This window comes from Cylas formicarius, unplaced genomic scaffold (assembly GCF_029955315.1).
Source record: "Cylas formicarius isolate icCylForm1 unplaced genomic scaffold, icCylForm1.1 PGA_scaffold_4__25_contigs__length_36172078, whole genome shotgun sequence".
Classification (NCBI taxonomy): Eukaryota; Metazoa; Arthropoda; class Insecta; order Coleoptera; family Brentidae; genus Cylas; species Cylas formicarius.
In genome coordinates, this window is record NW_026844334.1 from 10,534,954 (window position 1) to 10,562,663 (window position 27,710).

At 33.5% G+C, this 27,710-nt stretch overlaps 5 protein-coding genes and 1 long non-coding RNA gene across 10 annotated transcripts in view; 2 read left to right on the forward strand and 4 right to left on the reverse strand.

Moving 5' to 3' along the window:
* Window positions 1-415: 415 nt before the first annotated feature.
* Window positions 416-3,587, reverse strand: LOC132700738 (odorant receptor 49b-like). 3 transcript variants are annotated; one of them, XR_009618684.1, is made up of 8 exons: window positions 3,359-3,587; window positions 2,533-2,772; window positions 2,146-2,476; window positions 1,992-2,091; window positions 1,850-1,942; window positions 1,627-1,782; window positions 1,434-1,571; window positions 416-1,021 (listed from the first exon to the last, which is right to left on the reverse strand). XR_009618684.1 is itself a non-coding variant. In XM_060668253.1 (7 exons), exons 1-7 carry the CDS (start codon window positions 3,561-3,563, stop codon window positions 1,521-1,523), a joined length of 1,176 nt encoding a protein of 391 aa, XP_060524236.1. In that variant the 5' UTR covers window positions 3,564-3,587; the 3' UTR covers window positions 1,049-1,520. The 3 variants fall into 3 exon arrangements, 1 of the variants encoding a protein (XP_060524236.1); XR_009618683.1 differs by lacking the exon at window positions 416-1,021 and adding an exon at window positions 1,048-1,326; XM_060668253.1 differs by lacking the exon at window positions 416-1,021 and having other exon boundaries at window positions 1,049-1,571.
* A 1,110-nt stretch (window positions 3,588-4,697) lies between these two features.
* LOC132700740 (uncharacterized) lies at window positions 4,698-13,599 on the forward strand. Its single transcript, XR_009618685.1, has 3 exons — window positions 4,698-4,826; window positions 4,871-5,245; window positions 13,461-13,599. It is a non-coding gene; the product is annotated as an uncharacterized LOC132700740 (long non-coding RNA).
* LOC132700739 (odorant receptor 49b-like) lies at window positions 11,560-13,671 on the reverse strand. The gene is made up of 7 exons (XM_060668254.1): window positions 13,439-13,671; window positions 12,749-12,988; window positions 12,359-12,689; window positions 12,205-12,304; window positions 12,058-12,150; window positions 11,828-11,983; window positions 11,560-11,773 (listed from the first exon to the last, which is right to left on the reverse strand). The coding sequence occupies exons 1-7, from the start codon at window positions 13,641-13,643 to the stop codon at window positions 11,726-11,728; spliced, it is 1,173 nt and encodes a 390-aa protein (XP_060524237.1). The 5' UTR covers window positions 13,644-13,671; the 3' UTR covers window positions 11,560-11,725.
* Window positions 13,672-13,952: 281 nt separating this feature from the next.
* The window catches only part of LOC132701511 (uncharacterized), a 65,795-nt gene continuing 52,037 nt past the window's right edge, over window positions 13,953-27,710 (forward strand). The window contains exon 1 of one of the 2 annotated variants that reach the window (XM_060669488.1): window positions 13,953-14,342. The gene's annotated coding sequence lies outside the window, so the exon portion shown is untranslated. Of the gene's footprint in view, window positions 14,343-24,650; window positions 24,821-27,710 lie in introns of those variants that run through there. The other variant, XM_060669489.1, reaches the window with a different exon arrangement.
* Window positions 21,648-24,002, reverse strand: LOC132701071 (odorant receptor 30a-like). Of its 2 annotated transcripts, XM_060668731.1 has the most exons (7): window positions 23,800-24,002; window positions 22,725-22,961; window positions 22,343-22,664; window positions 22,168-22,267; window positions 22,018-22,110; window positions 21,811-21,966; window positions 21,648-21,720 (listed from the first exon to the last, which is right to left on the reverse strand). In XM_060668731.1, exons 1-7 carry the CDS (start codon window positions 23,963-23,965, stop codon window positions 21,673-21,675), a joined length of 1,122 nt encoding a protein of 373 aa, XP_060524714.1. In that variant the 5' UTR covers window positions 23,966-24,002; the 3' UTR covers window positions 21,648-21,672. The 2 variants fall into 2 exon arrangements, with proteins under 2 accessions (XP_060524714.1, XP_060524713.1); XM_060668730.1 differs by having other exon boundaries at window positions 21,685-21,966.
* On the reverse strand, window positions 25,149-27,516 carry LOC132701156 (uncharacterized). Its single transcript, XM_060668870.1, has 2 exons — window positions 25,736-27,516; window positions 25,149-25,683 (listed from the first exon to the last, which is right to left on the reverse strand). The coding sequence occupies exons 1-2, from the start codon at window positions 26,072-26,074 to the stop codon at window positions 25,519-25,521; spliced, it is 504 nt and encodes a 167-aa protein (XP_060524853.1). The 5' UTR covers window positions 26,075-27,516; the 3' UTR covers window positions 25,149-25,518.

Genomic DNA, 27,710 nt, shown 5'->3' on the forward strand with positions numbered 1-27,710 from the left:
ATCGTCTTAGCCTTTTGTAATTCTTGGTATATCCATTATCTAAAATGCTTTTCAATTAAAAAATTTAATAATAATGATGAAGCAACCTTCTTGCAGATTCTAAAAAACAATATATACATTCGCCACCATTTTTTTTTCGAGCGAGCTCAAAAATGTTTTATTTTAAATTATAGATCAAACGTATTTTAAATTTAAAATTAATTCTACTACGGTTCCTATATTTATATGGTCTGTCACATTTTACTTTAGAACTTGTAGGATTTCCGATTTGAGAGTCACTTTGTTGGAATAAGATATTTTCGACTTCCATTGTATTTATTATTTTCCTCCACCGACTTTGTTATTTCGTACAGAACACCCTACATATTTTTATATTTTCGAGCAAGTCAAGGATTTTATATACTTAAGGACAACTTTTTTTGAGATGTTTATTTTACTTTAAAGAATGACAACAGCGTAGCACCGCAAAATTGACAATTGGTCCAAGACTCTTGCAGATTCTCTAAAATGACCAATGTAAAGCATATGTATAATGGAAGTTTTGTTGACTTCATTTATCGCAAATGACTATTTTACGCACCCTCCCTCTCTCTTAGCCGATGTCAAATAGCACGCCTGAGATACTAATTTTTATGAACTTATCGAGAAAAGTCGTAAAATTGACGGAAAACCGCCTCTCTGTAGGCAGGTGCAAGTTGTATACTTTTAACGACCACACGATGCTAGGTTATGGAGTACGTAACCATGCTTATACCTTTTTCCACATTCCAAGGCAATTTTATGGTTCGTAAAACGCAGTTCGAAACTATCGATTTGTATATACCTCGATGAGGGACGGGCACCTCCCTCGCACTGCCTCCGGGTCCCACGGGTTTCGGTATCGATAAGGTGAGTGCGAAAGCGAATCGACTTGTTTATGGTCCCGGATTGCCGCAGAAAAGTCGTGTAGATATTATAAAGGGAAATTTAAGACGAATATCGTTCTTGTGGGTTTTAACGACGCTACCATCGCAAATCACCCCTAAATAATGAGCCCAAAATCATATTTGCATTTAATAGTTATATCTATAACGCAAACAAAAAACTAATCTTCTTGCATGAAAAAGCATCTAATTAAATCTTAAGCTACCATACCGCAAAAATTTAAATAAAATAAATTTATTATGTACTATATTTTAAAAACAATACAGCGCGAGTGGATTACGACCGGTGGTTAAAGCTAATCCTTTGCCTTTCACTAGATTCCTCGAATAAATTGTCAACTGGTAATTATTGTATTCTGAGCCCATTTTACTGGTGTTTCTTTCACAATATCTAGTTAATTAGCTAAAATATTAGTTGATTTATTTTACTTTTTTAATTAAGCCACAAAAATTGATTTTTCTATCCTTTGCATATGGAAATTGCAAAAATAACTTTGGAAACCAACTAACCAAAACAAAATGAATCCACAACATTTTCGCAACTTAATACAGGGTTCGAAAATGTTTGAAATGTTGCATTTTCGAATAACTAATTTATCAATCTCCATTTGTCATCAGAGATGTATACGAATACCCAAGTTTGAGCCTCTAAAATGCATACATATCAAGCATAAAACTTAAAAATATGTAAAATATTCTGCACCGATAATCCGACGTTCAAGTCCATAACTCCAAATGGACCGATGCTTAGGCTTAGAGGTTTCTGACACCTCATCATCATGATTTGCGTCATTAATTTTGCAGGGGTATTTTGGTCGTACCATTTGCTTTCAAAAAGAGCTCTTGCCAATTCCGCACTCTAAAATATATATCAAGTTTTTCACATCAAACCAACGCATGTTATTCTAGCTATAAGTTTCAAATACCTGGACAATTATTTCGTTAGCGCTCCATGCGAACGTAAGCAATTGGACCACAGATACCAGTAAAACAAAACAGACTAAAAGTCGTTGATTGCCCTAAAACCGAGGGTCGTAGTTCCCTAAGTAATACAGTTTTTCAAGTTACCCCTGTTATTTGCAAAATCAATGCTGCCAACAAAACCCCGGACACTATGTACTCCAGGAGTAAAATATTTTTGAAAGACTCGTTGAGGTCCTCCACGTATCTGTAAACAAATGAACATTACCAAAAGCCGATGAGGATGGGTCGATGTACTTGCTGGATGAGCTGCTGGTGTCTGACGCACAACAACCGTAATGTATTCTTCGCGGCCTCCAAACTGACCCCGTGCGAAGGAAACCGATGAAAGTTCCTGAAACTGTACTGCAGCAGTTTCAGTTGCAACCGCACGAAAATAATTATGCAGTTGACGAAAGCACTGACTACTCCGATACATATACAGCACAGAGTAGGTCGAACGTTTTGATCAATAAGTAGGAACGTATAGTATTTTTTCTTGTCGAAAGGATACCAATAGTTTACAACTACAGGTACCTCCGTGATGTTGGTTTCTTTGTTCTCCTTGAAGAATACGTAGCATTCAATATCACCTAAAACGGTTGAAGCTTACATTTCCAAGATGCTGCTAATGACAACTAGACCTAACCATACACCACCACGAACATTCCCATGATGAGTCCAGAAACAGCGATCAACGTCACCAATTTATCATCGAACTTTACATGCTGCCGGTATATTAGTTGCATCTCTGGCTCCTTCTGTGCTCTGATTTGCTCGTCGAGCTGTAGCGCAAGTTGCAGAAGTTTGGTAACGGATTTCGACTGACACATTATCATTTTAACGACTATCATGCCGACCATTATTATGATGCCGATGTTGTAGATTGCTAAAAATTGCAGAATAAGGAAAACAAGAAAGTCTTCCGACTTGATCAGAGAGATGTTTAAAATATAGAGTGGACTGTTTACCTTCGGACATTGTCTAAAATATTGTCAATATTTTCAACTTCCACAAAAGAACCTCTTGAGTTAAGTTGAATTACTTATTTATAGAAGCGCCTACTTAACATACTTTTTGTCATATTTTTATTTATAATGTATATATGACGTCTTATATAAAAAAATAATGCTCTAATTTGAAGAAACACCTAGTACAATTGAAGATATATTTAAAATATTCCCCACTTACTCTCCTACAACTTTAATATTAAAATTGTCGGGCCATCGACCACATTGAGCAAAATATAAAAACTCTCCTTAAAGGAAAAGGAAAACGAGAATGGAAAAATAGATGAAGAAAAGTTGAACTTACATTGTTTAGATTGTTTACGTTAATTATATTATAGTTTTTGGACAGAAACAAAGAAGGTTTTTTAGTCTTGGAAAAGAAATAAATTAGAAGAAACGTTGTGCGAATACAGAAACCTTATTAATTTTATTTTACAACTAAAATTTGTCTTCGCTACACATTACCCGTTGTCATATCTGTTTTCAGTAATCCAGGCACCGCAATTGCGAAAGAAAGGGTCGGCGAAGAGGCAAGGGTTTGGATTACTAACGAGTACACTTTGTGAAACTTTTTCTTATAACTGGGATGATCTTGAGTGTCGATCCTCCAGATTCCAATCATCATCATCCACCACTGCATGTAAGTAAAATACCCGCCGTTCTGGTTCATGTTTGCCTCGCAGACGATGAAGGAAATGACCAGATATGCAGAAAAGGATATTCCGCTCGAACACAGTAGGGACGTTATATAAAAAAAGACAGACACAGAGGCGCACGTTTATATTTCTTTTTCATGATACTATTATATAGATTAAATATTAACCAAATGATTCCCAAGCAAGTCTGTCACTGTCACTTTTTGCTTCATTTTATTTTAAATATGCCTTGTCTAAGAGTTGGAGATACGACTGCCGCGAAATACAGCACTTTTCTGGCTTGGCATTGGTTTTTAATTTTCTAATCAATTTATTCCCAACATATCCAAATACCTTACAACAATATTAGTAACGACAGCTATTTCGCTAATTCGCTGAACCATTATCTTCAAATTTTCGACGCATATTTGTTTGTAGCATGTAAAATATTACTTCATCTACGTCAATGGTTTCTTGCGACATGTCCCTTAAGTCGATAGCTAATGAAAGGGTAAGATACGCAACACAAACCACTAGACACGTATACAACGAAAACCTGTAATCATCTTACCATTGCGACATGTTATCTTGAATTATTTAATAAGTTTGACGCGTAGGGTGTATCGAAAGCGAAGTGAGTTCATTTCAGGCTATCATAATTTTGAAGTGTCATTGAATGTTCGTTAAAATTTGGTAGTACCGTAGTACTAGGTTGGACCAATATAAAAGAATCTTTGGTAAGATGGATAAATTTGAAAAAACGATTTAACGTATTGAAGGAACAAACTTTTAAATACATAGGTCATTGCGCATTATTCAAAGTTAATAACTTCGATGATCCGGAAAGTTGAAGTAGTACTGAGAGGAAAAAATGTTCAAATTCAATAGATTCTTTCTCTTGCTTTTTGAAACCAATATTTTTTTGGCTGTTTGTCAAAATATTGGTCCATTTTAAATTAAATATTTTCCGTTCAAATTTAATTACCCTAATCAATTAAAATTGTAAATGTCAATTATATTTATTAACTTGTTGTAATTTGATATTTAGGTAGACACCTTTAGAACTTCATATTAACATAATTTGGGTTGAACGATTAAGCACTAAGAAGTGGCTTTTGCCTCTTCACGGTTGTGCTGCACAATTTGTGATAAAACTTGTACTCACTTTAGCTGTAAGATCTCTTTTGAAGAATATTAAATATAAAGCCAAAAGTATAGGTAGGTAGGTATAAGAAAAAAATTATATTAATCTTTTTTTCCACCTGTTTTTAGATAATTAGGCATTTTTTAATCAGGCAGTTTATTAGGATTCATTGTTAAATATTTTTGGTCAATTTCAAAGTTTTCAGTTAGTGCGCATGTGCAAAAGGTTCCGTGCATGGTACCTTTACTTCTAGGCAGACTAGAGTCGGTCGGTCTCTGAGTCGCAAACATAAGCGCAGTAGACTGTCGCGTAGAATATCGCGATAATTTGCTAGTCATCTTCAGACGTTTTATTTTACCGACAAATTATGTTAGTGAACAATAACATGGTCCTTTGGCGGATGTTTTTTTTTAATCCAACGAATCACATCAAAGTAACCAAAACGACGAGAACTGAAGCAGCGGCTCAAAACACCTGCAAGGTATATACAGCGGCTCGAGCGGCGATCCAGGAGACAGAAACAGACGTAGACGGTGCCGACGCTACAAAAAAACACCAGATCAAGTCATCAAAGTGAGTTTACGGATTTAGAGGTTAGAAAACATTGATTGTGTGTCATTGCAAAAGTTCTTTGAGATTCAATAATCTGCGAAGATGTGGAAAAGAAATATACAGAGCGCAACGACTTTGAATATATTTACTATTCGCTGGTGTCAATTGCAAAAAAATTCTTAATGAATTTGTTGTTAATTCTTTACAAAATATCAAACTTCCTGTCATAAATTTGCCGACTTTCGATGGTTGGCTGCAAAATTGGTTAGAATTTCTTGATATTTTCGAGTCACCTATCCACAAAAAGGAGGCAAACAACGATATACAGCGTTTTCATTAAATAAGAGCTTCGTTGACAGAAGGTCCCGCTGGCTAGAATTTTCTGCAAGCAATTACAAAATCGCTTGGGATTTACTGGTCCAAAGGTTCAACAATGACAAAATGTTAATACACAATCATGTAAAGGACGTTAGTAACGATTAACGATAAATTCGTCGGATGTTTTAATTGGTTATTTAGTAGGGACAAAATTCCAGAGCATTACAGCTCGAGAATGGGAGATGTTTAAATCAAAAAGTCAAGATGTCCCCAAGTTAAAATATTTAAAAGCATTTTTAAACTCAAAAGCGGAAATGCTAGAAACATTTGAATCAAATCAATCCGATAAACAATTTGAAAAATGCGGTAAAAGAGACATAGGAGGATTTTTAACGATCAAAAAGCGGCAAAATGTTCATTTTGAAAGGGCCTACATTACATACACAACTGTTCAGAATTTCTGAAAATTCTCACTAACACATAGCTATCGATCTCCCAGAATATATTTCAAAAACCAACAATTTTCTTAAACCAGAACTTTTCCAATGTATCAAACACGATCCTACCGAGTTATATCAAAGACAAGTCAAGGAAGTAATTACTATTTAGTGACAAAGCTAAATATTTTTTAACAATTATGAATCCACAACCGATGAAATTATATTCTTTAGTTAAATTACATAAACAAGATATGTCCATTAGTCATGTCTTATGTAACAGCTCCAGCAGTTAAACTCTCAACAAAATTAGTAAATATTTTAAACTTCCACAGAGATTTTAAACCAAAGTTAAAAATTAATCAACAAAATTAAAGATATCAAAATCCCTTGTAACGCAACACTATCTTTTGATGTACAAAATTTATTTCCCTGTATTCCACCTATGGATGTGATAAATTTAGTACATTTCACCAAAACTCGGAAACAGGTTAACCCATTGGTGAAACAAGATTTATTAGACTGCTTAATAGTATCTTTAGACCAAAATTATTTTGAATCTAATGGACAGATTTACATCTTTAAATAAGGTTTGATTATGGGAAACCCACTTAGTCCTTTGTTAGTTGAGATTTTTATGGATAATTTGGAAACTGTCATATTAGAACATCCTTTAAGCAAAAGTTTTCCATGGTGCTATAGATAAGTGGACGATATCTTTGCTTGCTTTGTTGGAACGGACAGACAATTGAATTCTTTTTTAAATTACGTTAACTCATTACATAATCGTATAAAATTCACTATCGAGATTGAACAGGATAACTGTATTAATTTTTTAGACTTATTACGAAAACGCAAAACAAATTAGATTTTTCCATTTATCATAAACCTTAACACACGGACACAGTCATACATAACAGCTCAAATCACCCTTATACACACACAAAATAGCTGCATTTCACTCTTTTATACACAGACTTCTTACTACACCACTCTCAACAGAAAATTACAACAAAGAACTAAATATCAATTATAAATAAAAAACAAATCCAGACAACAGTAAACTCTATTTATCCGAAACCTAATACAGAACACGAACAATTTAAAACAATTACATACGTAAGAGAACCTAGTGAAAGTTTCAAAACATTTGTCAAAATGTGGTTTAAAAATAGCTTTGAGAACTAACAACACAATAGGAAAATTTTTAAAAAACAATAAAACGAAATGTCCAAAATCTCAAAAATCAGGTGTCTACAGGTTGAAATGCAGATCTTGTCCTAAAATTTATACTGGACAAACACATTAACGAACACAAAAGAGCGTTTGAAAACAATAGTCTAGATTCTAATTATGCTTCACACTTAAACACAGAAAAACACATTTTTGACAACAATTTTGATATTTTACCTACAGCCACAAAAATTAGATAATTAAATTTATTGGAAGCCATGGAGATTAACAAAATGAGACATTCAAATGTTCACGATGAAATAGATTTAAACACCTCTCCTTTATTAAACTTAAATTCTCACAACAACATTAATTAAGGTTTTATAGAAATTTTTCGGTATATATAGTAGCAGGTATTTTGTAAATATTACATTTGATAAAGACACGGTGTTGTCGAGACAATTGTCATGTAAAAATATATAATTTCGTGAAATATATAATTTCGTAATCTGAACTTTTAGTTCTTATTTATGTTATTAAATGGATTTTAATCAAGTAAAAGCCACCTCAGTTCAATATCCGTGAAGGACTTAAATGGTTCTCTTTCAAGCATTGAAGCCAAATGCAATGCCAAAATTCAATTTCAATTTAATGCATTTTCTGAAGAAAAAAAATTATTGCTTTGTTATACCAAAAATTACAGGAAATTTACCAAGTTTAAAATTAAACTTAAACTGGAAAATCCAACATTTTTTGAACCTAAAAGCATTGACATACTCATAGGTGTCCGTGTCTTTTGGAAGTTCATTTCCTTTGGTTAAATTTCGATTGGCTCTAATAAATCTTTGCTTCAAAAAACTCGTTTCGGATGGGTAGTATCGGGTCCCAGTTTTATTAAATGAAAAAGCATTGGCTGTAATTTTTCGAGAATCGATGAACAAAAAATACATGCGTAAATGGCACTTATTACAAAATATGACGCAAAACAATGACCGCGCATTTATGGTTATCTTACCATTAAGCCATTACCAAGTTAGGAGAAATTTTTGATAACGGGGAAAAACGATTTTTTATCACTCGGAAAAAAATTGAACACAAAACCAGAGTATAAAAGAATGTATAGTGAATTTATGCTTGAATATATCGAAACTCCGCTATGCCAGTCCCAAACCTGTGGTCTTATCACAGAGATAAGGAAGGAGGAGGGATCGAGGAGTCAAACCTCGCTAAAAAACCTAGGTTCAGCTGGCTGGTGTCTTCCAAATACTAAAGAATGCTACAATTAACAGAACCATCTGATAAGAAAACGATAAATGCCCATGCAGGAATCTGCTTGGCACATGAAGAAGAAGATATCGAATTAGGTCATATGGAAAAAGTGAATGACGACTCTACTTCGAGTATAAATTACTATATGCCTCACCATGGGGTGTTTCGAGAAAATGCTAGAACAACTAAATAACGCGTAGTTTTTCAGGGGCATCTCTGATATCTACAGGATTTTCTTTAAATAATTTACAAATGCTGGGACCCACCTTTCAGCCAGATTTGTTTTCAATATTACTTAGATTTAGACAACACCGTTTCGTAGTATCAGCCGACATTGCAAAAATGTAATTTTCTTTCAAACGATCCACTCGACGCTTACGAATTGAAAACAATAATAACATACAGTACAACGGCGGCTTCCTTTCTTGCTATAAGATGTCTAGTACAATTAACAAATGAAAACTAGGACTTTTTCGTAGATGATATGCAGGCGCAAATACGGTTGAAGAAGCTATGCAAATATGTTAAACAGTGTCCGAAATACAAGGTTGAGAAAATTTTATTCCAATAACCCAGAAATTTTATCATGTATTCCTGATAACGATTCTTTGTCAAAACTTGTAGACTTCGGTGAAAACGAAACCACAAAAATATAAGGCTTTATTTGATGTATAACTAGCGACAGTTTAATGTATAACACATGTGAAATTCTGGAAAGTTCAAAGATCACGAAGCATACAATTTTGTAATCAATATCTCAAGTATTTGATCCATTAGATCCATATAAAATTTTTGTTGCAAAATTAATGGCTTACCTTTAAATATCCACCCAATTTGGCATCAGTTTTATTCGCAACTCATTGAATCAACAGTATATTATGCAACAAGTGCGGTAAACGGCATTTGACTCACGATCCGTGCGGTAAAATCCCGGAAAAGTCCGAAGTGGCTCGGATTCATAGGAAACGAAACTGACGTGGTAAAGTAACGCTTCTCGCACGCTAGATCGGTGGGTAATTAGGTATTTTACAGACGGGAGTAGAAAAACGAATTAATTAAAAATAAATCGAAATGTTATTTGTGAAAATTCAACTAGTTTTGAGGTCCATTTCTTTTCCGATGCTTCATGTGTGTATGTCGAATCCACTGAAAAAAATGCACCTCTTAAAACAATTACCATGCCTCAATTGAAATTATGCGGTGCTTTAGTTTCAGCTAGATCGTATGAAAAGGTTTTGAATGCTCTAAGACTGAAAATACAAAAATGTGTATTTTAAACAGACTCGACCGTAATACTCAAGTGGTTGAAAACCCCCCAAATAAGTTAAAAAAAATTGTTAGTAACCGAGTGTATCATATTCAAACTTTAACAGATTCAAACCAGTGGAAACACGTTCCAACTCAACTAACCCAGCTGATCTTTTGTCACGAGGTGTAAAAAAATTATGGTGGCATGGAGCGGATTATTTAAAATTAGACGAAATTCATTGGTCCACTATTAATTTGAATCGCAAAGAAGTACTTGCTGATATTCTAAACAAGGTATAAGTTCTTATTGTTCGTCAAAATTCAAATATTAGTATATTTGAAATATTCTCTAATATAAAACTTGAACACGAGTAGTTGTACTGATATTTAGATTCAAAGAAAATTGTAAGAATTCGAACCAGAATCGTCAGTTCAGGCCAAATTGAAGATGCTTTTAATCGCATCTAAATTAGTTCAAATTGAATCATTTTCTCATGAAATTGAATTAGTCAAGAAAGGTAAATGAAATTCGAATAAAATTATAAATTTAAACCCCTTTATTGATGACGTTGATTTTTTGCACGTTGGGGGCACATTGTCAGATGCAAAGTATAATTTTCAAAGGAAATATCGACTTAGTTTACCACAACATCCGAGCATGAAAAATTATTTCATGCAGGCCCGCAACATATATTAGCATCGATAAGCGAGAAATTTTGGCCAATGTCGTGGCGGCAAGTGTGAAAAGTATGGAACATCATTTAAAGCGACGTAAATTTAACTTTTGAACATTTTTGTTTTGTTTCGTTTGTTTGTACATATTTCTCCATGATCTTAGTCCCTTGACTCCTTCTCACTTTTTATTTACCAAGCAATTGACTACAATACCTGAATTAGATCTAATCAATATACCAACACCTGCAGCAAATGCAACTGCAACAAATTGTAAATGGAAGAAGACTCAAAGCACTCCCCGAGAAGGCGATTTCGTTCTTGTGGAAGAAGATAACCTACCGGTTATGTGCTAGAAAAATTGTTTCAGTGAAAATTGCTGAACAATAACCTCCAATCAATAACAGTCATTTAATGCCAGTTTTGTTTTTATGGATCAATTTTGATTAATCAAACAAAAACAAGTTTTTAAGTTAAAATTACGTTTTGGTTGTACTTCACTAGAAAACTTCTAACAAAATAGAAGGTAGTTAAAGCGTTATATATCATATATCTAATAAAAAATCTAGGAAAGGTGTATTCTGGTGTCAGGGATGGGGTTTACTCATCATAACCTTACAAACGTTGAAACTTAGTACCACTTTACTTCTTTTGTCATATTTTTCTAATCCAAATTCTTTTCAAATTAACATGCCATTTAAAGAACTCAACTTTTTCCTATTATCTTTTTAAAAATGAGGCAGCACATAGGCTCAAAGAACACGAAAGAGCCTTACGGCTAAGACAAATAAATTCATCAGCTGTTTCCGAACACACTCATGAAAGCGGGCATAAAATTTTTATTTGATAAAACTAAAATTCTTGCATGTAATCAGTTCTTCTACCAACGAAAAATCCGAAAGTCTATAGAAATCTATAAACAACCTAACAATCTTAATCGCTGTCACCTGTCACCAATTTGATTTCGACTAAGCAAAAACCGACGCAGGAGGAATCCAGAAGTTTTGTAAAAAGCATTGCAATAAGTATTCTTTAGAAAAAATTCTACATTTTTTAAATCTTTTCTTTCATCTACTGCCTGATTGCTTCTGGATGATTATTATAATCTATCCTTTATGAAAAAATTTTTTTGACAAAGTGTAAAGTTTTCTCTGTCATGTCGAACAAGAAAATACATCAATCAATTGATTCAACAAATGCTTTTGGATAATACCGTTTATTATTTTTTAAATTACTGCCATCTTCATTGAACTTTTAAGAATATATTTAATATGTGCTAGTTTTACAGCTTACAATTGCTAGCTAAATTATAACTTTTATTTTTTGTATAACTCATTACGATAAAAAAAAGAGAAAAATTTCAAATATTAATAATATTTAAATATCAATCTCCAGTCATAAGGGATGTATACGAATATCCCAGTTTGAGCCTCTAAAATGCACACATATGAAACACAAATCTCAAAAATATGGAAATAACCTGCACCGATAATCCGACGTTCAAATCCATAACTCCAAATGGGCCGATACGCAGACTTAGCGGTTTCTGACACCTCATCATCATGATTTGCGTCATTAACTTTGCCGGGGTATTTTGGTCATACCATTTGCTTTCAAAGAGGGCTCTAGCCAATTCCGAACTCTAAAATGTAAAATTTGCAGACGAAACCAAAACAGCATCTTCCTGATTTAGGTAATAAATATAATGTTTCCTACCTGGACAGTTATTTCGTTTGCACTCCATGCAAAAGTGAGCAATTGAACGATGCATATCAATAAGACCAAACAGATTAAAAGTGGTTGATTCCCCTAAAACTGAGGCTGGTCGTACGAATCCTAAGCCATAAACTTATTTCTAGTTACCCCTGTTATCTGCAAAATCAGTGCTGCCAGCAAAACCGCAGACACTATGTACTCCAGCAGTAAAATATTTTTGAAAGACTCGTTGAGGTCCTCTACGTATCTGCAAACCAATGAGCATTACCAAAAGCCGATGAGAATGGATCTAGGTACTTGCTGGATGAGCTGCTGGTGTCTGACGCACAACACCCTTAACGTATTCTTCACGGTCTCCAAATGGACGCCGTGCGTAGGAAACCGGTGAAAGTTCCTGAAACTGTACTGCAGCAGTTTCAGTTGCAATCTCACGAACATAATGATGCAGTTAACGAAAGCGCTGACCACTCCGATACATATACAAGAGAGCGTGGGTCGAATGTTTTGGTCAATTAGTACGAACGTGTAGTATTTTTTCTTATCGAATGGATACCAATAGTTTACAATTACGGGTACTTCTGTGGTGTTTCTTTCCTTATTCTGCTTGAAGAAGACGTAGCATGCAACGTCACCTAAAACGATTTAACCGTATGACATGTCCAAGCTGGTCTTGCTGATAACTAGACATTACCATACACCACCACGCAAATTCCCATTAAGAGTCCAGATACAGCGATCAACGCCACTAGTTTATCATCGAACTTTACGTGCTGCCGGTATATTAATTGCATTTCTGGCTCCCTCTGTGCTCTGATTTGCCTATCGAGCCGTAACGCAAGTTGGAGAAGTTTGGTAACGGATTTCGACTGACACATTATCATTTTAACTACTATCATGCCGACCATTATGATGATACCAATGTTGCCGATTGCTAAATGTCGGAATAGAAAGGTTTCAAGGGTTGTGAACATAAGATGCGGTGAGATTAAATACCCGCACGAGAAGTAGACATAAGAGAGAGAGACAGAACTTGAAACTAATCGATTAAAGAGAGATCAAAATAGACAAAAAAGATGTACTAAATTGATTTGCGAAATTAAAACAAGCAACTGAGCAAATATATTCTACAAAAAATCTACTAAAATTTCTGTAAAATTTTGCAAATAATGACGATTTGTTTATACATTTAAACAATATAAATAAATTATACAAAAATTTGTTAATTTGTCAAACAATTCACAAATAAACTGTAACGATAGCGAATAAGATAGAAAAATAATTCTACTCGAAAGATGGAAACTTTATTCATTAATTTTTCATATTTTTAGTTTTTGTTTTGAAACTCAAATTATATTAATTCTTCGTGTGCATTGCATATTACCCATGGTGATATTTGTTTTCAGTAATCCAGGAACCGCAATTGCAAAAGATACTGTCGGCGACGAAGCGACTATTTGAATTACAAACGAGTACACTCTGTGAATCTTCTTCTTATAATTGGGAAGATCTTCAGTATCAAGCCTCCAGATTCCAATCAGCATCATCCACCACTGCATGTAAGTAAAATACCCGCCGTTTTGGTGCATGTCTGCCTCGTAACCATTCGATGAAGGAAATGACCAGGTATGCGACAAAGGATATTCTAATCGAACAGAACAGGACATTAAACTTAAATAAAAAGAGATAGATCCAGAGGCGTAGGTTTATTTTTTCTTGTAGTTCACTTTAAAAACTCTGTAGATGATAATTCAATGTTTGCCATAAGCACTTTTGTGTTTTAAACTTTTTTAAATTTATTTAAAAAATGTGCTGCTTCTTCTGCCAGAGTTATAATTCCAAATTTATCAAATTTTCTGCTACATAATGTTTTATTTTCTAGGAGATTGTCTCCAGGTATATTCATATATGGAACAGAAAAGTTACTAACTCACCCAATCATTTTGTTGCAATTTTCAATGCACAGATGGCTACGAAATATAACTTCACCCACGTCAATGGTTTCTTGCGATATATCCCTCGATGTCTAATCAAAGGGTAGAATATACAGTACAAATAACTAGACATATATGCAACGAAGGTCTATAATCTTGTAATTGTGTCGACATGGCTTCTTGAATTATTCAATAAGTTTGACGCGTTGCTGTTTTGAAGATGAAACGACTTTATTTCGAGCTGTCAGGTCTTTGAAGCTTCACTGAGAGTTCAAGCAAACGAATTTGGTAGTGGCCCAGTACTAATTTAAACCAAAACGAGAAATCAATGAATAATTTTCGAGAAAAACTCAGGTAAGATAAGAATACGATAACACTATAAACACTGGTTCCCGTAACTTTCATAATAATTCCTTTTCCTGCTTCTCGTAAATATATATATATATATATATATATATATATATATATATATATATATATATATATATATATATATATATATATATATATATATATATATATATATATACGTGATGCAGAGTGGTGTCCTCCCATGTAAAATCCTCGGTTAAAGTGGCATCCGGGACAAAGTGAACTCCGATATACGGATGCCAACTTGAATTTTTAAAATAATGTCGGCATTACACTTATTTGAGCACCACCTATTCAAAAACACTTAAAACTCGCGGACGTCAATTTTCACGTTAGCTGGATAAAATTATACGAGGTGGTTCAACGAGATTCCGCTTGTGTCTCTAGCATCGATTTCTGTGCCTGTATATTGGTTATATATTTAGCGGTGGCACTGACTTCCCCAATTTATGTGTATATAGTGATATTGGCAACGGTTACTTTGACTTCCATAATTTACCGTGTATATTGGAAATATGTCGCCGGATTATATTGGCTTCCCCATGCGATATAGTTTTATTTTTAGTGGCCACATTGCTATCCCTTAAACCTAACCTTTCTGAATATTTTCATTACCTATAAAAATTTGTGTCGGCGTAACTTAACAATGAATCGTAGAAGTAAACGTATCTTGGATCTAGCTCGAGACAAGAGCCTAGCAGGTAGGAATTTTGACAATTATTGTATTAGCTTTATATTTTCTCAGGTATGTATAATAAGCAACACAATATCGTCTATTTTATTGTAGTATAGTATAGCGGGTACCATGAAATTGAATTTTTAAAAAAGTTTTAGCTTCCAAAGGATTTGTTCGGAAAATTGATGAAATTTCTTTAAAATTCGATTGCCTAAATAAATTATAGAAGGTCAGCTTTTTTATTTACACTTTTTTTTGACAATATGTCAAAATTATTATACAATTTGTTTTACACTTAGTTACAAAGTTTCGCCGTATCAAGCATTACGAGAATTAATTCGCAGGTTAAGATTCTTTCAAGATATTTAAAATAACTGAGATTCAACAACGAAATTACGGAAACACATCACAAACAATACAAAAGTCAAATCATTCATGTTAATATATTTTCAACATATTAAGCGATTCCGTTACTTTTTTTAATGTTAACCAGTTATTTGTGTCCATTTATGTTTGAAAATTGCATTGCTAAATTTCAGAGGCAAGATCTCACCGAAAAATATGATGGAAAGTTTATATAATCAAAGGGCCGAAAATGCATGTTTTGTGAGATAAACGTAAACTTTTCAAAAACCTTTTGCAATTGCAATTTGCAGTATAACCGTGTCATCAAGTATTTTCCTAGTTTACTGAAGTTAGATGATACATCACATTCAATTTTTGGTTTAAGAAATAAAGGCTGAAAACAGTGCTCGTTTTTCTTATTTAAGTTAAGTAAGTTTTCAAATTTTGAGAAAATTGAAACTGAACTACGAATATAAACAATATTGAATTTTTTTCGGCATGTTCATGTCCTTGTCCAGATGTGGTAAACAAGATTTTAAACGGACAAAAACTTTCGTCTTTGAAGAAAAGGACATTTTTTATCAAAATTTTTGATTGAACAAAAAATATTATTTTGCATGTAGAGTGTCCAAACCGTTAACAATTTTTTACAAGAGTAAAGCAAACTTATTCTAAAGTTTTTAGCAAAGTGCTACTCAGATTATAAGTTCTAAATGAGATATTTTTAACCAAACAAGCAAAAAAATATTATCATCCAAACTTAATTAAAACAATTAGATCCAATTTTGAAACATCATTTTGCTAAAAACTTTTAAATAAGATTACTTTACTCTTGTAAAAAAAATGAATTGTAAGAAAAGAATTAAATGAATGACATTTTCTCGAAAAAGTGCATTTTTGGTATCTGGCTTAAATCACAGACAATTTTTTTAAAGTTTTTGCTGTAATGTATGGAACTATCCGCGAAAAATGAAAACTACGTAACCTCTTTACATTGTTAAATTATTGTTTTGTAGATATGACTCCTTCAAGCTCGGATAATAGCCAAATAATTTCCGATTCGGAATATAAATTACCAGAAGAATCCGAATCAGAAAGTTCGTGGGAATGTGGATACAGAGAAAGTGATTTTTTTTTTGGATAGCCCTATTGAACTGCGTCAAGAATTGCCCGACAGTACATATACTACGGTGCAAACAATACAACCAGGTTTACCTCCCGAAGAAAATAATAGCGTTGACCACAATTACTGTGTCAGTCTCAGACAAAATGACAATCTGGATTCCGAAGTTAAAACACCTGGAAAAACTCGACGTGTTAGAAGAAAACATCAATGCCTATATTGTAATCAAGATGTCGGAAATTTCTTAAGGCACATGGAGCGTAATCACTGGGACGAATTACAAGTACAGGAAATTTTGTCGCTAGAGAAGAAATCTAAGAAACGGATCAAGTTGATTGACAAACTTCGTAGGGAAGGTGACTTTTCTACATCAAATGTTGTACCTGTAATGGCAAACAAAAAAAAGCTAGTTGAAGACTATATTGTTTGCAAATTTTGTCAAGGCTATTATGCCAAGAATAGCCTTCGTCGCCACGCAAAAAAATGTTTCTTTAATCCCGATCCGAGTCAACGCTTTCAAGCACAGATTGAAGGTCAAACAGTAATGGTTGGGAATTTTGGACCGAATGATCCTTTAAAAATTAGTGGTCTTATAAACATGTTACGAGCAGATGAAACTTCGTTGGTTGCTAAGAAAGATCAACTTATTTGTGAAGTTGGTAGGCGCTATATAAAAAGTCACAAAGAAAAACATCTCTTGGTAGTAGCGAAACGGAACATGAGACGATTAGCTCGTTTACTCATCAGCGTCAGAACACTCAAAAATAATAAAACACTTGGTTTAGCTGAGATTCTCTTACCTAAAATGTTTAAAATACTGGTTTTAGCTACAAGAAACATAGCAGAGTATGACGTTGAAAATCGAAGTTTTAAGTCCCCTTCTTTGGCACTTCAGATGGAAACACTGATTAAACATGCAGTAAATACAGCGTGTTCTATTGAAATTCAAAAGGAAAATCCTCGTAAAAATTATATAGAAAATTTCAAGGAATTAATAAAACTTATTGATAATGACTGGACAATTGAGGTTTTGGCTTACAAAAAATTTAACAAACCAACATTAATACCTGTGGCGGAAGATATCAAGGTTAATTTAAATTTATCACTTTTTGAAACTTGTGTAAATATTGGGAAAAAAGTAGCTTCTTGCATAATCGTCGAAAAAATTTGTTTTCTCATAGATGCGCGTTTTAGCACTCAAGTTGACATCTCCAATAAAAGATTTAGTTTTAATCTTCTCCTGAAGATGGACAAAATTGTGTTTCGGTTATATTAAGTTTATTTGTTTTACAGTTTTTATATTTATGTAAAAATAAAATTAAAAAAAAAAGTAGAGGTATCGCTGTGAAAACAATATCTCACCAAATACATACTATGAAATAATCTTTAATGACTTAAATGAAAGTTTAGATTATCAATAAAAAAAAGTGATTTTGTAATAGAGATAGTTAGATATATAATCAAAATTTCATCATTGTTTTATGTAGTTTTCTTTCTTTCAGAAACTGGACCAATATCTTAAAAATCTTATTTCACAAGCCAAACTTGTCTTGGCAGAAAATGATCACAATGAAAAAGCTTATCGAGATTTACTGGAAGGGATATTTTGCAGTGTCATGATTTTTAACAAAAGGCGGGTAGGGGAACTCCAAAGGATGACCCTGTTAGCCTTTTTAGAAAACCAAGATTCAGTCCGATCGTCCGAATTTGAAAAAGTGCTGACAAATTCCGAGAAAATTTTATTTAAATCACTCAAACGCATAGTCATTAGATGAAAAAGGGGTAGAGGGGTTCCTGTACTTTTTGAAAAAATCGCGATGGATTCTACACTCTCTTTGGTAAATCTGAGAAAAAATTTTGATCTTGAAAATAATCAGTATCTTTTTGGTTTACCGGGAACATTAAATCCAATTGGAGGATATACGGTCATGAGAAAACATTCATTACTGGCGCTTGGTGGAAACAAGGCAGCAGCATCATTGTTGACTTCCACTAGGTTAAGAAAGCAGTTGGCAACTATCACTTAGATTTTTAAAATGGAGAAAAATGAATTGGAGCAGCTTGCTTCATTTATGGGTCATAATGAAAAAACCCATTCAGAATTTTATCGTTTGCCAGACGACGTTTACCAAACCGCTAAAGTAAGCAAGTTATTATTACTTTCACAAAACAGAGCGTTATTTGAAAAGAACAAAGGGAAACCTCTGAATGAAATAGAATTAAATGATGAGATCATAGACGAAAGTGATGACAATTATTTAGAAGATATTTACAAAAATGTGTTAGAAAATCAAAACCCGAATCAATTGAAAAATCAGGATCAGGTTCCTGCCTTTGGTGTAGCAGACATTCCTAGAGAAAAAAAACGGAAACGTAAGCTGGTACCATGGACAAACGACCAAAAAAAAATTACGGAGTGTTTTTTCAAAAAACACATTAAAAATAAAATTCCTCCAAAAAAGCAGGAGGTAATGAGATTAATCGAGAGTCATCCTGGGATTTTTACAAACAAAACATGGCCAGTAATAAAAGTTTACATATGCAATAAATTTAATAAAAAATAATGGGTCTGAAGATGTGTTGTTTACAAATGTAGAAATGTTTTTTAGTTTGTCAATGATAACGAATGTTACATGAAAACTATTTTTGTTTCCAAATTTTTGCTACGAAAAAGGTTTATTTTTTATTTTATTATGCAATCTATTTTATTTTAATTCATTTGATCATTTCGTATAAAATATGGTAAATAAAGACTATATATTTAATTTTGCATTTCTCTTATCCCTTCTTTGCAATCCCTTGGACAGAACGAAATTCACATCCGAAATCCAGAATCGAGTGAGGCTCGAGTAATACAATTTCTATCCAAAGTGAGAACAAAAAATGTATATTAATTAGGCCCAATCTGCAACCCCTTGGATACAGCAAGATTCTCAATTGAAATCTTAAATAAGGAGCAGAGGAATACCTTATTTTAAAGCTTTTGAAAAACGCTTCAAGTTCTTGGTTTGCTAGAAAACAGAAACACTTTTAATTAATGAAATGAAAATTAAATCTTTCAAAAGTTTGCATTCATTTACATCAAACCGAGAAGAATATTATAAAATCTAGATTTTCTAGTATTCCTCAAAAACATTTTTCAAAAGCTTTAAATGAGCATCACTCGAATCCCTTTGCTAGTTGAAATTTTAATGGTCAATGTTCAATGTCTAGTAAATATACTTTTATGCTTTCACTTCTCCTGATAGAAATCGTTTCCAGCGATTTTCGATTTTTTTTTCGTCCCTAAACAAAGCTGTTTTAGGTTTTTAAATTGTCATCTCTATATGCAATTATAACTCAAAAGCAAAATAAAATACTTTAAAATGGACATAAACTGTTCCGAAAAAAATATAAACATTAGTAAACTAAAAATGAACCTTTTCTAAATTTGTAAATAAAATCTCTTCTTCGGATCAGCATATTTTTTAAAATTTATTGCATACGTAAATTTTTTTTACTGACAATGTTTGGTTTATAAAAATCCCAGGACAGTTCACGATTTATACAATTTTTATTTTTAATATGTTTTTTGAAAAACCGTTCTGTAATTTGTTTTTGATCGTCGTTCATGGTAACAACTTAAATTTTATTTTTTTGTTTTTTTCTCTAAGGATTTCTTCCGCAGCAGTTGTAACCTACTCTTCAGTTCGTTGTGATTTTGATTATTTATGTTGTGAAAGTATAAATATGTTATGCACTTAAGTCGTTTGGGAAACGTCGTCGAGCAAACGATAAAATTCTGATTGTTTTTTTTTCATTTAAACCCATAAATAAAGCAACATGCTCATTGTTGTCCATTTTGAATATCTGAGTGTAAGGTTTATCTGGAAACCTTAATTGCCCTAGAAATTTTCCATATAATCCTTGTGAGGATTTTCTTTCTTAATTTCGATGTAATCAGCTGTATTTACCGCATTTTAATCAGTTTTTCAAAGGAGACTGAATCTTGTTAGTTAGTTAATCGGTTTCTTCGATTTTTACTTTTTTTTAAATTCCCGACGCTTTGATCAGCAATGATGTTTTCTCTTAACACGTCGAGATTTTTCAGATTATTTTTGTCTGAGAAAAACACAGTAATTATGGTCAATTTTTTTTTTCATTTTTTTTTCGAGAGCTATAACATGAATATCACTTGAACCCGTGCCCAAGGGGAAGACTAAAACTCTAAACTAAATAACAACGATGACCTTGCGCCCGAATAGCTGACAAAAAATGCGTTCTATAAATAGCAAAGGTGGATGCCACTTCCTCCGTTAGATAAAACCCAAAAAATATACATTTGAGTAAATGTATATTGCCAGGATACCACCTTGTATGAATTATGTACGGATGCCATCAGAGACGCCAGATATATAGATATATATATATATATATATATATATATATATATATATATATATATATATATATATATATATATATATATATATATATATATATATATATATATGTATGTATGTATGTATATATATATATATATATATATATATATATATATATATATATATATATATAGTGACATTTTGAGTCTATAACAAATAATTCTGATGAAGCCAAAAGTCTCAATAAAAGACAAACATCATTCGATCATCGTATTTACTACAGTTTCATTTAACTTAGCATCCCAACAGTTCAATTATAATTAATAAGATAAAAATGCGATTTTAAATTAACATTATTACATATTCACCATTTCTGTAGTTGAAATTGACTAGGAAACTTGTAAAATATACAGAGAGTAACAGTTGCTTGCTGAACTAAAGGATTGTTAATGTACCAAATTTTCAATTATATTTCATTTAAGAAAGGTCAGCAACTACAACAAATTTCAACTCTTTTCTATTGCCTTTTTTCAAATAAGCAATGTTTCATTAATGGCGGATGCGCTGGGTTAATAGGAATATATTTCGTCTCAAAGAAATCATTATGTTAATGTGAATTATTAGATCTATTTCTTGACGATTTCAAAATTTATTGTTTTCGTTTTAGTTAGTTAGCAAATCTCAAAACAAACGTTTGAGAAAACCACGGGGAGTTAGGCATTCTTTATTCAAATCAAACCAATAAAATAACCAAACAAATTACAATCACTACTGATATGAATCACTACTGATATGTTGTAAAGGTTAAGATCCACTAATCAGCGACGCGTAGGAGTATGCCAGTTTGAGTCTCTAAAACAAAGCAATAGACAATAATAGATAAAAATCCTTTTTCAAATTGGAACTAGCACATAATTGATTAAAATGATTTGGCAGATTTACCGAAATTGCAACATCTAAATCCATGACGCCGAACCTAGCAATTTTTAAGCTGAGAGGTTTCTGACACCTTAACATCATGATATGCACCAGAGCTTGAGTTCTGACATCCTGAACGAACCAGTCGCTCTCGAAGAGAGCTCTAGCCAACTCCTCACTCTGAAATGCGCAATAAAATATTTTGCACTTTTTCGATCATTTAAATCTTGCCTGGATAATAACCTCATTCGAACTCCAAGCGAATATGAAGAGTTGTAATATCGTATAACATAATATTATCGTTGCCAAATACGGTCTCACGCCCTGCAAAAAAGATAATTATTATTTTCAATTCCGCTATTACGATGTGCTCTCATTTACGGCGGTTATTTGAAAAATCTGTGCAGCAAAAGAAACCGAGGAGACCATATATTCCAAAAGTGTTATCGTCTTGAAAGACTCATTCAGGTCCTGCACATATCTAAAACAAGTGAATTTAAAACGTAATATGTTTTACTAAAAGCTTGCAACGTTGTTATCTCATGTGTTCACTGACTCGATTAGCTTTTGATGCTCGACGCAGAGCATCATCAGCACGTTTCCTCCTTCTGATTGCCCACTTTCTAGACACAACTTGTCAAAGTTCCTGAAACTGTGCTGTAGCAGTTTAAGTTGCAGCCTTACGAAGATAATTATGCAATTGACAAACGAGTTCACGACGAAAACACAAAGAGACGCCACCGTCGGCCTGATATTCTGATCTATCATGATGACGGCGTAGTGTTTGTTGATGTCAAAAGGATACCAATAGTTTACGAGCACAGGTTTCTCTGTTACATTGCTGTTTTGTTTAAAATACATGTAGCAATTAACGTCTCCTGAAATTTATCATATCTTTTACGAGGAGTTAAATTAAATGTTTATATTGGTTCACTCACCAAAAGAAGCAACACATAGACCCATCAGTATGGCCCACGCGAACAGTAATGTGATGAAGCCGTTATCCAAGTTAATATGCGACTCATATATAGCTTCCACTTCAGCATCAACAAGTCCCATACGAAACTCTGTTCGCAATGCCACTTCGAGAAGATTTATTATTGGCTTCGTTTGGCACATCATCATTTTGGCTATTACCATCCCGAAAAATACAACTATGCCGATGTTACTAATTGCTAAAAATGATAATCGAAATTTTACCGGATCGTTTTCAGTTTCAGTTAGAGAAAAACAAATTAAGTTCATGGCTCTAGGAAATAAATTTATGTATTGAGTAAGCGGGTGAGTAAATCCTCTTCAAGGACTTGATACTTTAGAGGCCATCTACTAATTCGAAATGCCATACCGCAAATTAAAATGTCTCTAAATTATAATATTTTGTAGGAAAAAGAATAAGTGGAATCAAATGCTTCCTTCATGGCCAACAGGTCATATGTAGTAAGAAGGAATGATATGGTCTATTCATATATATAAGAAAGTGACCAATTCTTTTGAACGGATTATCCAAGGGTGGTCATTAACATACAATGCAATAAGGATATTATTAGTAATTAATAAATAATTAATTAATAATTACCTGCAATAAGATTATTATTATCAATTATTAATTAATTGATTAATAATTACTTTAATTAATAATAACCTTGTTGCATTGTATGTTAATGACCACCCTTGGATAATCCGTTCAACAGCAATTGGTCACTTTCTTATATCTATGAACAGACCATACCAGGACAATCGCACGCGTAAATCATCATCAAGAACTCATAAAAGGTCAAGACCATTCAGAATGTATGGTCTCAATTTATTGCCGACTGGCTCAATATACTGAAAGTGGTGCGCTGCCTCACCAATCAACCTACATTCAAAGGATGTCCAAAATGTGCGTATCAAAGATAAAATAAAAGATGAATCTAGGGACAGTGGATGTGTTTTAAAAGAAGTTGGCTGCGTTTTGTTACCAATAAAAATGTTTTTTTAAGGCCGTCGCTATTTGGGACCAGTCGGTCTTACCATCAGCTACCCTGTTGATGTTGAACAGCATCGGAACGTACAACGTAGCAGACACTATTGGCGAAGTACAAATTATTTGTATTATAACTGAGTAGATAGAGTAGATTTTTTTCTTAATTGTCGAAAATTCGTCCACTTCTACTCTCCAAATGCCGGCGACCAGCATGAACCATCTTATGTAGCTAAAGTATTGCCCGACTAAATTCATGTCTATATCAAATTGAAAAGTGACTTGGTGAAGTGTAATAATTGTTGCAGCAAAAGAGAAACTTTTTTTAGAAAGAGACTTGCTCCAGCGTCGCCGTTGATTATTTTTTACGTTAATACAATAACTGATAATATCAACACGGTGTTAGATTATAGCTTGGATTGAACTAGTATTATTTTTACTGCTACGTGGATCACTTTTTTGTTCAAGCAATAATAGAGAAATTGAATATCGAAAAATTTACATAGTAATTGGTAGATTGATAAATGTAATAAATATCGGTAAAATGAAAGGTTTTAGTTGTAAGCAATGAAACACCTATTCTTTGGTATTAAGTAGTATCCCGAAATATAACTAAGTTACTTTTAGCTTAAATATCGCACCTCAAAACTGAGTGACAGGAGAATTCACCTAAATTATGTCATTTTTTGAAACTTATTCATATAAAAGTGTGCGACTATTTTCGAATAAAATCGACATGAATACGCCTATGGATGACAACTTAAAGAAACTTCGACGCTAATGAAAGGGTATGCGAATAAAAAATGTGCCGTGGTCTATTATCAAAAGGGGTGTCTTGTATTTTCAGCAGCGCTTTCGTAGTGCTGAATTATTTACGAATTTTGCTGGAAACAAACATGTAGGTGTATGGGTAGGTGTCTTTTGCCATTCGTTGTAAGATTTTGCGTTGTAACAGATTGATGCATCCCAAAACTTAGTCGGCGATTGCAGAAAACACTATTTAACAAATACCGACATATCATCGAATTAACCTAACCGTTCCAATCGTCATGGTATGTCATATATGATGTGGTAAGTTTGTTATTTTGTTATAATGTAACGACGTTGTGTTTCTCTTTGAGTACGATAAAATCGTGAATTTAACGTCCAAAGTTCCTTATTAAGGCGTGGATTTACAGTTCATTGTCAGGGTCGCAATTAGTAACCAGTGATAAGATAATTTTGATTTTATCTCGAAACTTGAACATTTTATTTTTTAAGTGGTTAGTGAACAAAAATTGAGTTTTGATTTCTCTGCAGACATTACTTTTAAACATTAAACTATTTACTTTAAGTTAATTAGTGTAATAACATTTTAATTGTTTTTTATGTAGAGGAAAAGGTGGTAATGTGGCCCACATTTTGTTTTTTAAGTTTTATTTAAAAAATATAGGAGTGACAAACCTCACATTATAGGACTTCTTATTTATTGGTCCATACATCCCTGACTATGAAATAAATGAAACGCGTACAAGATAGCAAAAATATTATTTATTGTTAAGTTATTCAAATTTGGTATCTCGAGATCAAGTGATGGTTATGTGACCCCCTGGGGGGTCACATTAAATGTATTGCACAATTAAAAATTAACGGCAAAAATCACAAATATAATAGTATCGTTCAGAACCTCCACATGAGCCCATAAATTGCAACTTTGACACTGGTCTGTCATTGCAATAAATCGTTTGGCAGGACATACACGGCACGTTCGCGTTTTCAGGAATCGGTATTCACTGCGTCTTCGTGACTTTCAGAGCCACTGCTGGATGTAGCTTCTCTCTGGCATCGAACGACATTCCTACCGGACCCTTTTCTGTCGTGATTACGTTCGACATCGTGTCCACGTCCTCGTCCGCGTCCACGGCCTCTTCCTCGTTCATGTTCACGATTCTGTGCTAAGCGCAAAGATTCGGTTAATTGATTTTTGCATGGTGATGACGTGATCACCTTTGCTGTTGTAGCCTTTCTTACACGATTAGAAGTCCTAGTCTTGGTCGTAGAAATTGGCTGAATGTTTTCTGGTAGAACCAAACTATGCTCCGGTGCTTGTGCCTCTACACTCTCCTCTGGGGCACTCTGGTTAGCTACAGGGCCTGCATCTTGATTATCAGGAGTAGAAGATAATTGATTATTGTTAGATTCTTCCGTTAAATAATCGACTTCTGTAAAAACTTGAGGATTAAATGGATAAATGCCTGTGGCACGGAAACCCTTTAATGCGATTTCTCCCGTAGTGCTCTTAAGATATGCTCTGCCAAAAAGCTTAGCGATGTATGGTTTTAGCATTCTGTCAGACTGCAAAAGTAAACTTGCGAATTTCCTCACTATAATAACTCTTTAGGGCACCCATAAAAGTCTTGTCCAGAGGCTGGAGCTTGTGCGTGTGTGACTGTAATGGCCGTCAAAGATGAGTAATATCGGATATATTCGACCCTGGGATTTGTTTTATCAATAAAATGCTTAAACCATTCAGTGAACAAATTGAATTGTATCCAACCAGATGGATGAACTTTGCCTATCGAACCGGATGGCGCTCCCTTCATCAAAATATATAAAGTTTTTCCTGGGGAAAATCATCATAGGTGGCCCAAATATAGCCGATGCGCTCATGCAGCAAACAAGAGTACATAATAACCCTCGTTCTGCAGGAGTTAAGGCACCTATCTGTTTTTTGCCTTTTTTACATAACACCTGTGGTCAATATTAAAAATCCTGGTCTGCGTAAAGATAAAGTGTCTTTATGTCGGTTTAAAAAATGATCTCACCAAGCACACCCTGCTGCTTCATTCTTAAATGTATTAAGAATACCATTTTTAACAGCTAACTGATAAGCCATTTTCCGGACATCCATTCTAGTAAGCCCATAGTACCTGGACTCTATGAACAAGATATACTCCACTAACTTTTTTTTCATCTCAGCTGGAAGTACAGGTTTCCTTCCTATCGGTTTATGTACGAGCAACTCTAAAGATTCTTGAGGGTCCTTTACTAACCGTTTCAGTGTAGATCTAGGCATAGAATACATTTTTATATTTACATTTTTTTTTGTTTCTTCCTTGTCTAGCTCTGAAAGCAAAAAATAAAAATATGAAAATTATGAATCACTCTTACATATAATGTCGCCCCCGGGAGCATTATACAACCAACATGAGGGGCCAAATTACAACTATTGAGAATATTTAAACAAACGTACCAAAAATAATTATTACAAATCTAATTTTGTATTTACCTTTTAATTCCCGTAGAAGAACAGTTCAACGTATCCAATGTCCGAATGCAATAGCCAAAACACTCTATTTATAAACAATTACCTAATTAAAATAACAGTAGTTTAAAGTTTTACCGGGAACGAGTTTCAACTGTTTCGAATAACAATCGAACGCGACAGGCTCTGGTGGATTTGTAAGGTACTAAATACGTATCATGCCGTGAGCATCCCGTAACGCGCATAAAACATACTAGATGGCGTTGTTCAAACATTAAAATATTGAAGGGGGCCAATATATCTGCAGGGGCCACATTACCACCTTTTCCTCTAAATATTGTTTTAGTCATCTTGTATGCTTGGAATTTATCGTTTTATAGACTTAACCGTTATCAATCATTGTTTAGATCATTTACGTGGGAATGAGTACTTCGCAACTTTGAATTCATGACGTTGAAACTACCCTCGCAGCAATTGTTTTTAATTAATTTATGTTTCGATAATTTTTTCCCTTTATTTTAGTATATTGCCCCTGTTTTCTTGAATTTTGGTTATAAAATAATAAATAAATTTTAAAAAATATAATAATGTAAATATTTTCGCGCTTATGACAAAAATTCCATCCAAAGCGTTAAAAATAATTCCAGAGTGGCCGGTTTCCGCTTTGGCTTCAATAAAAAAAACATATTACCCTTCCTTCTTTGCCCGTGTATCCTA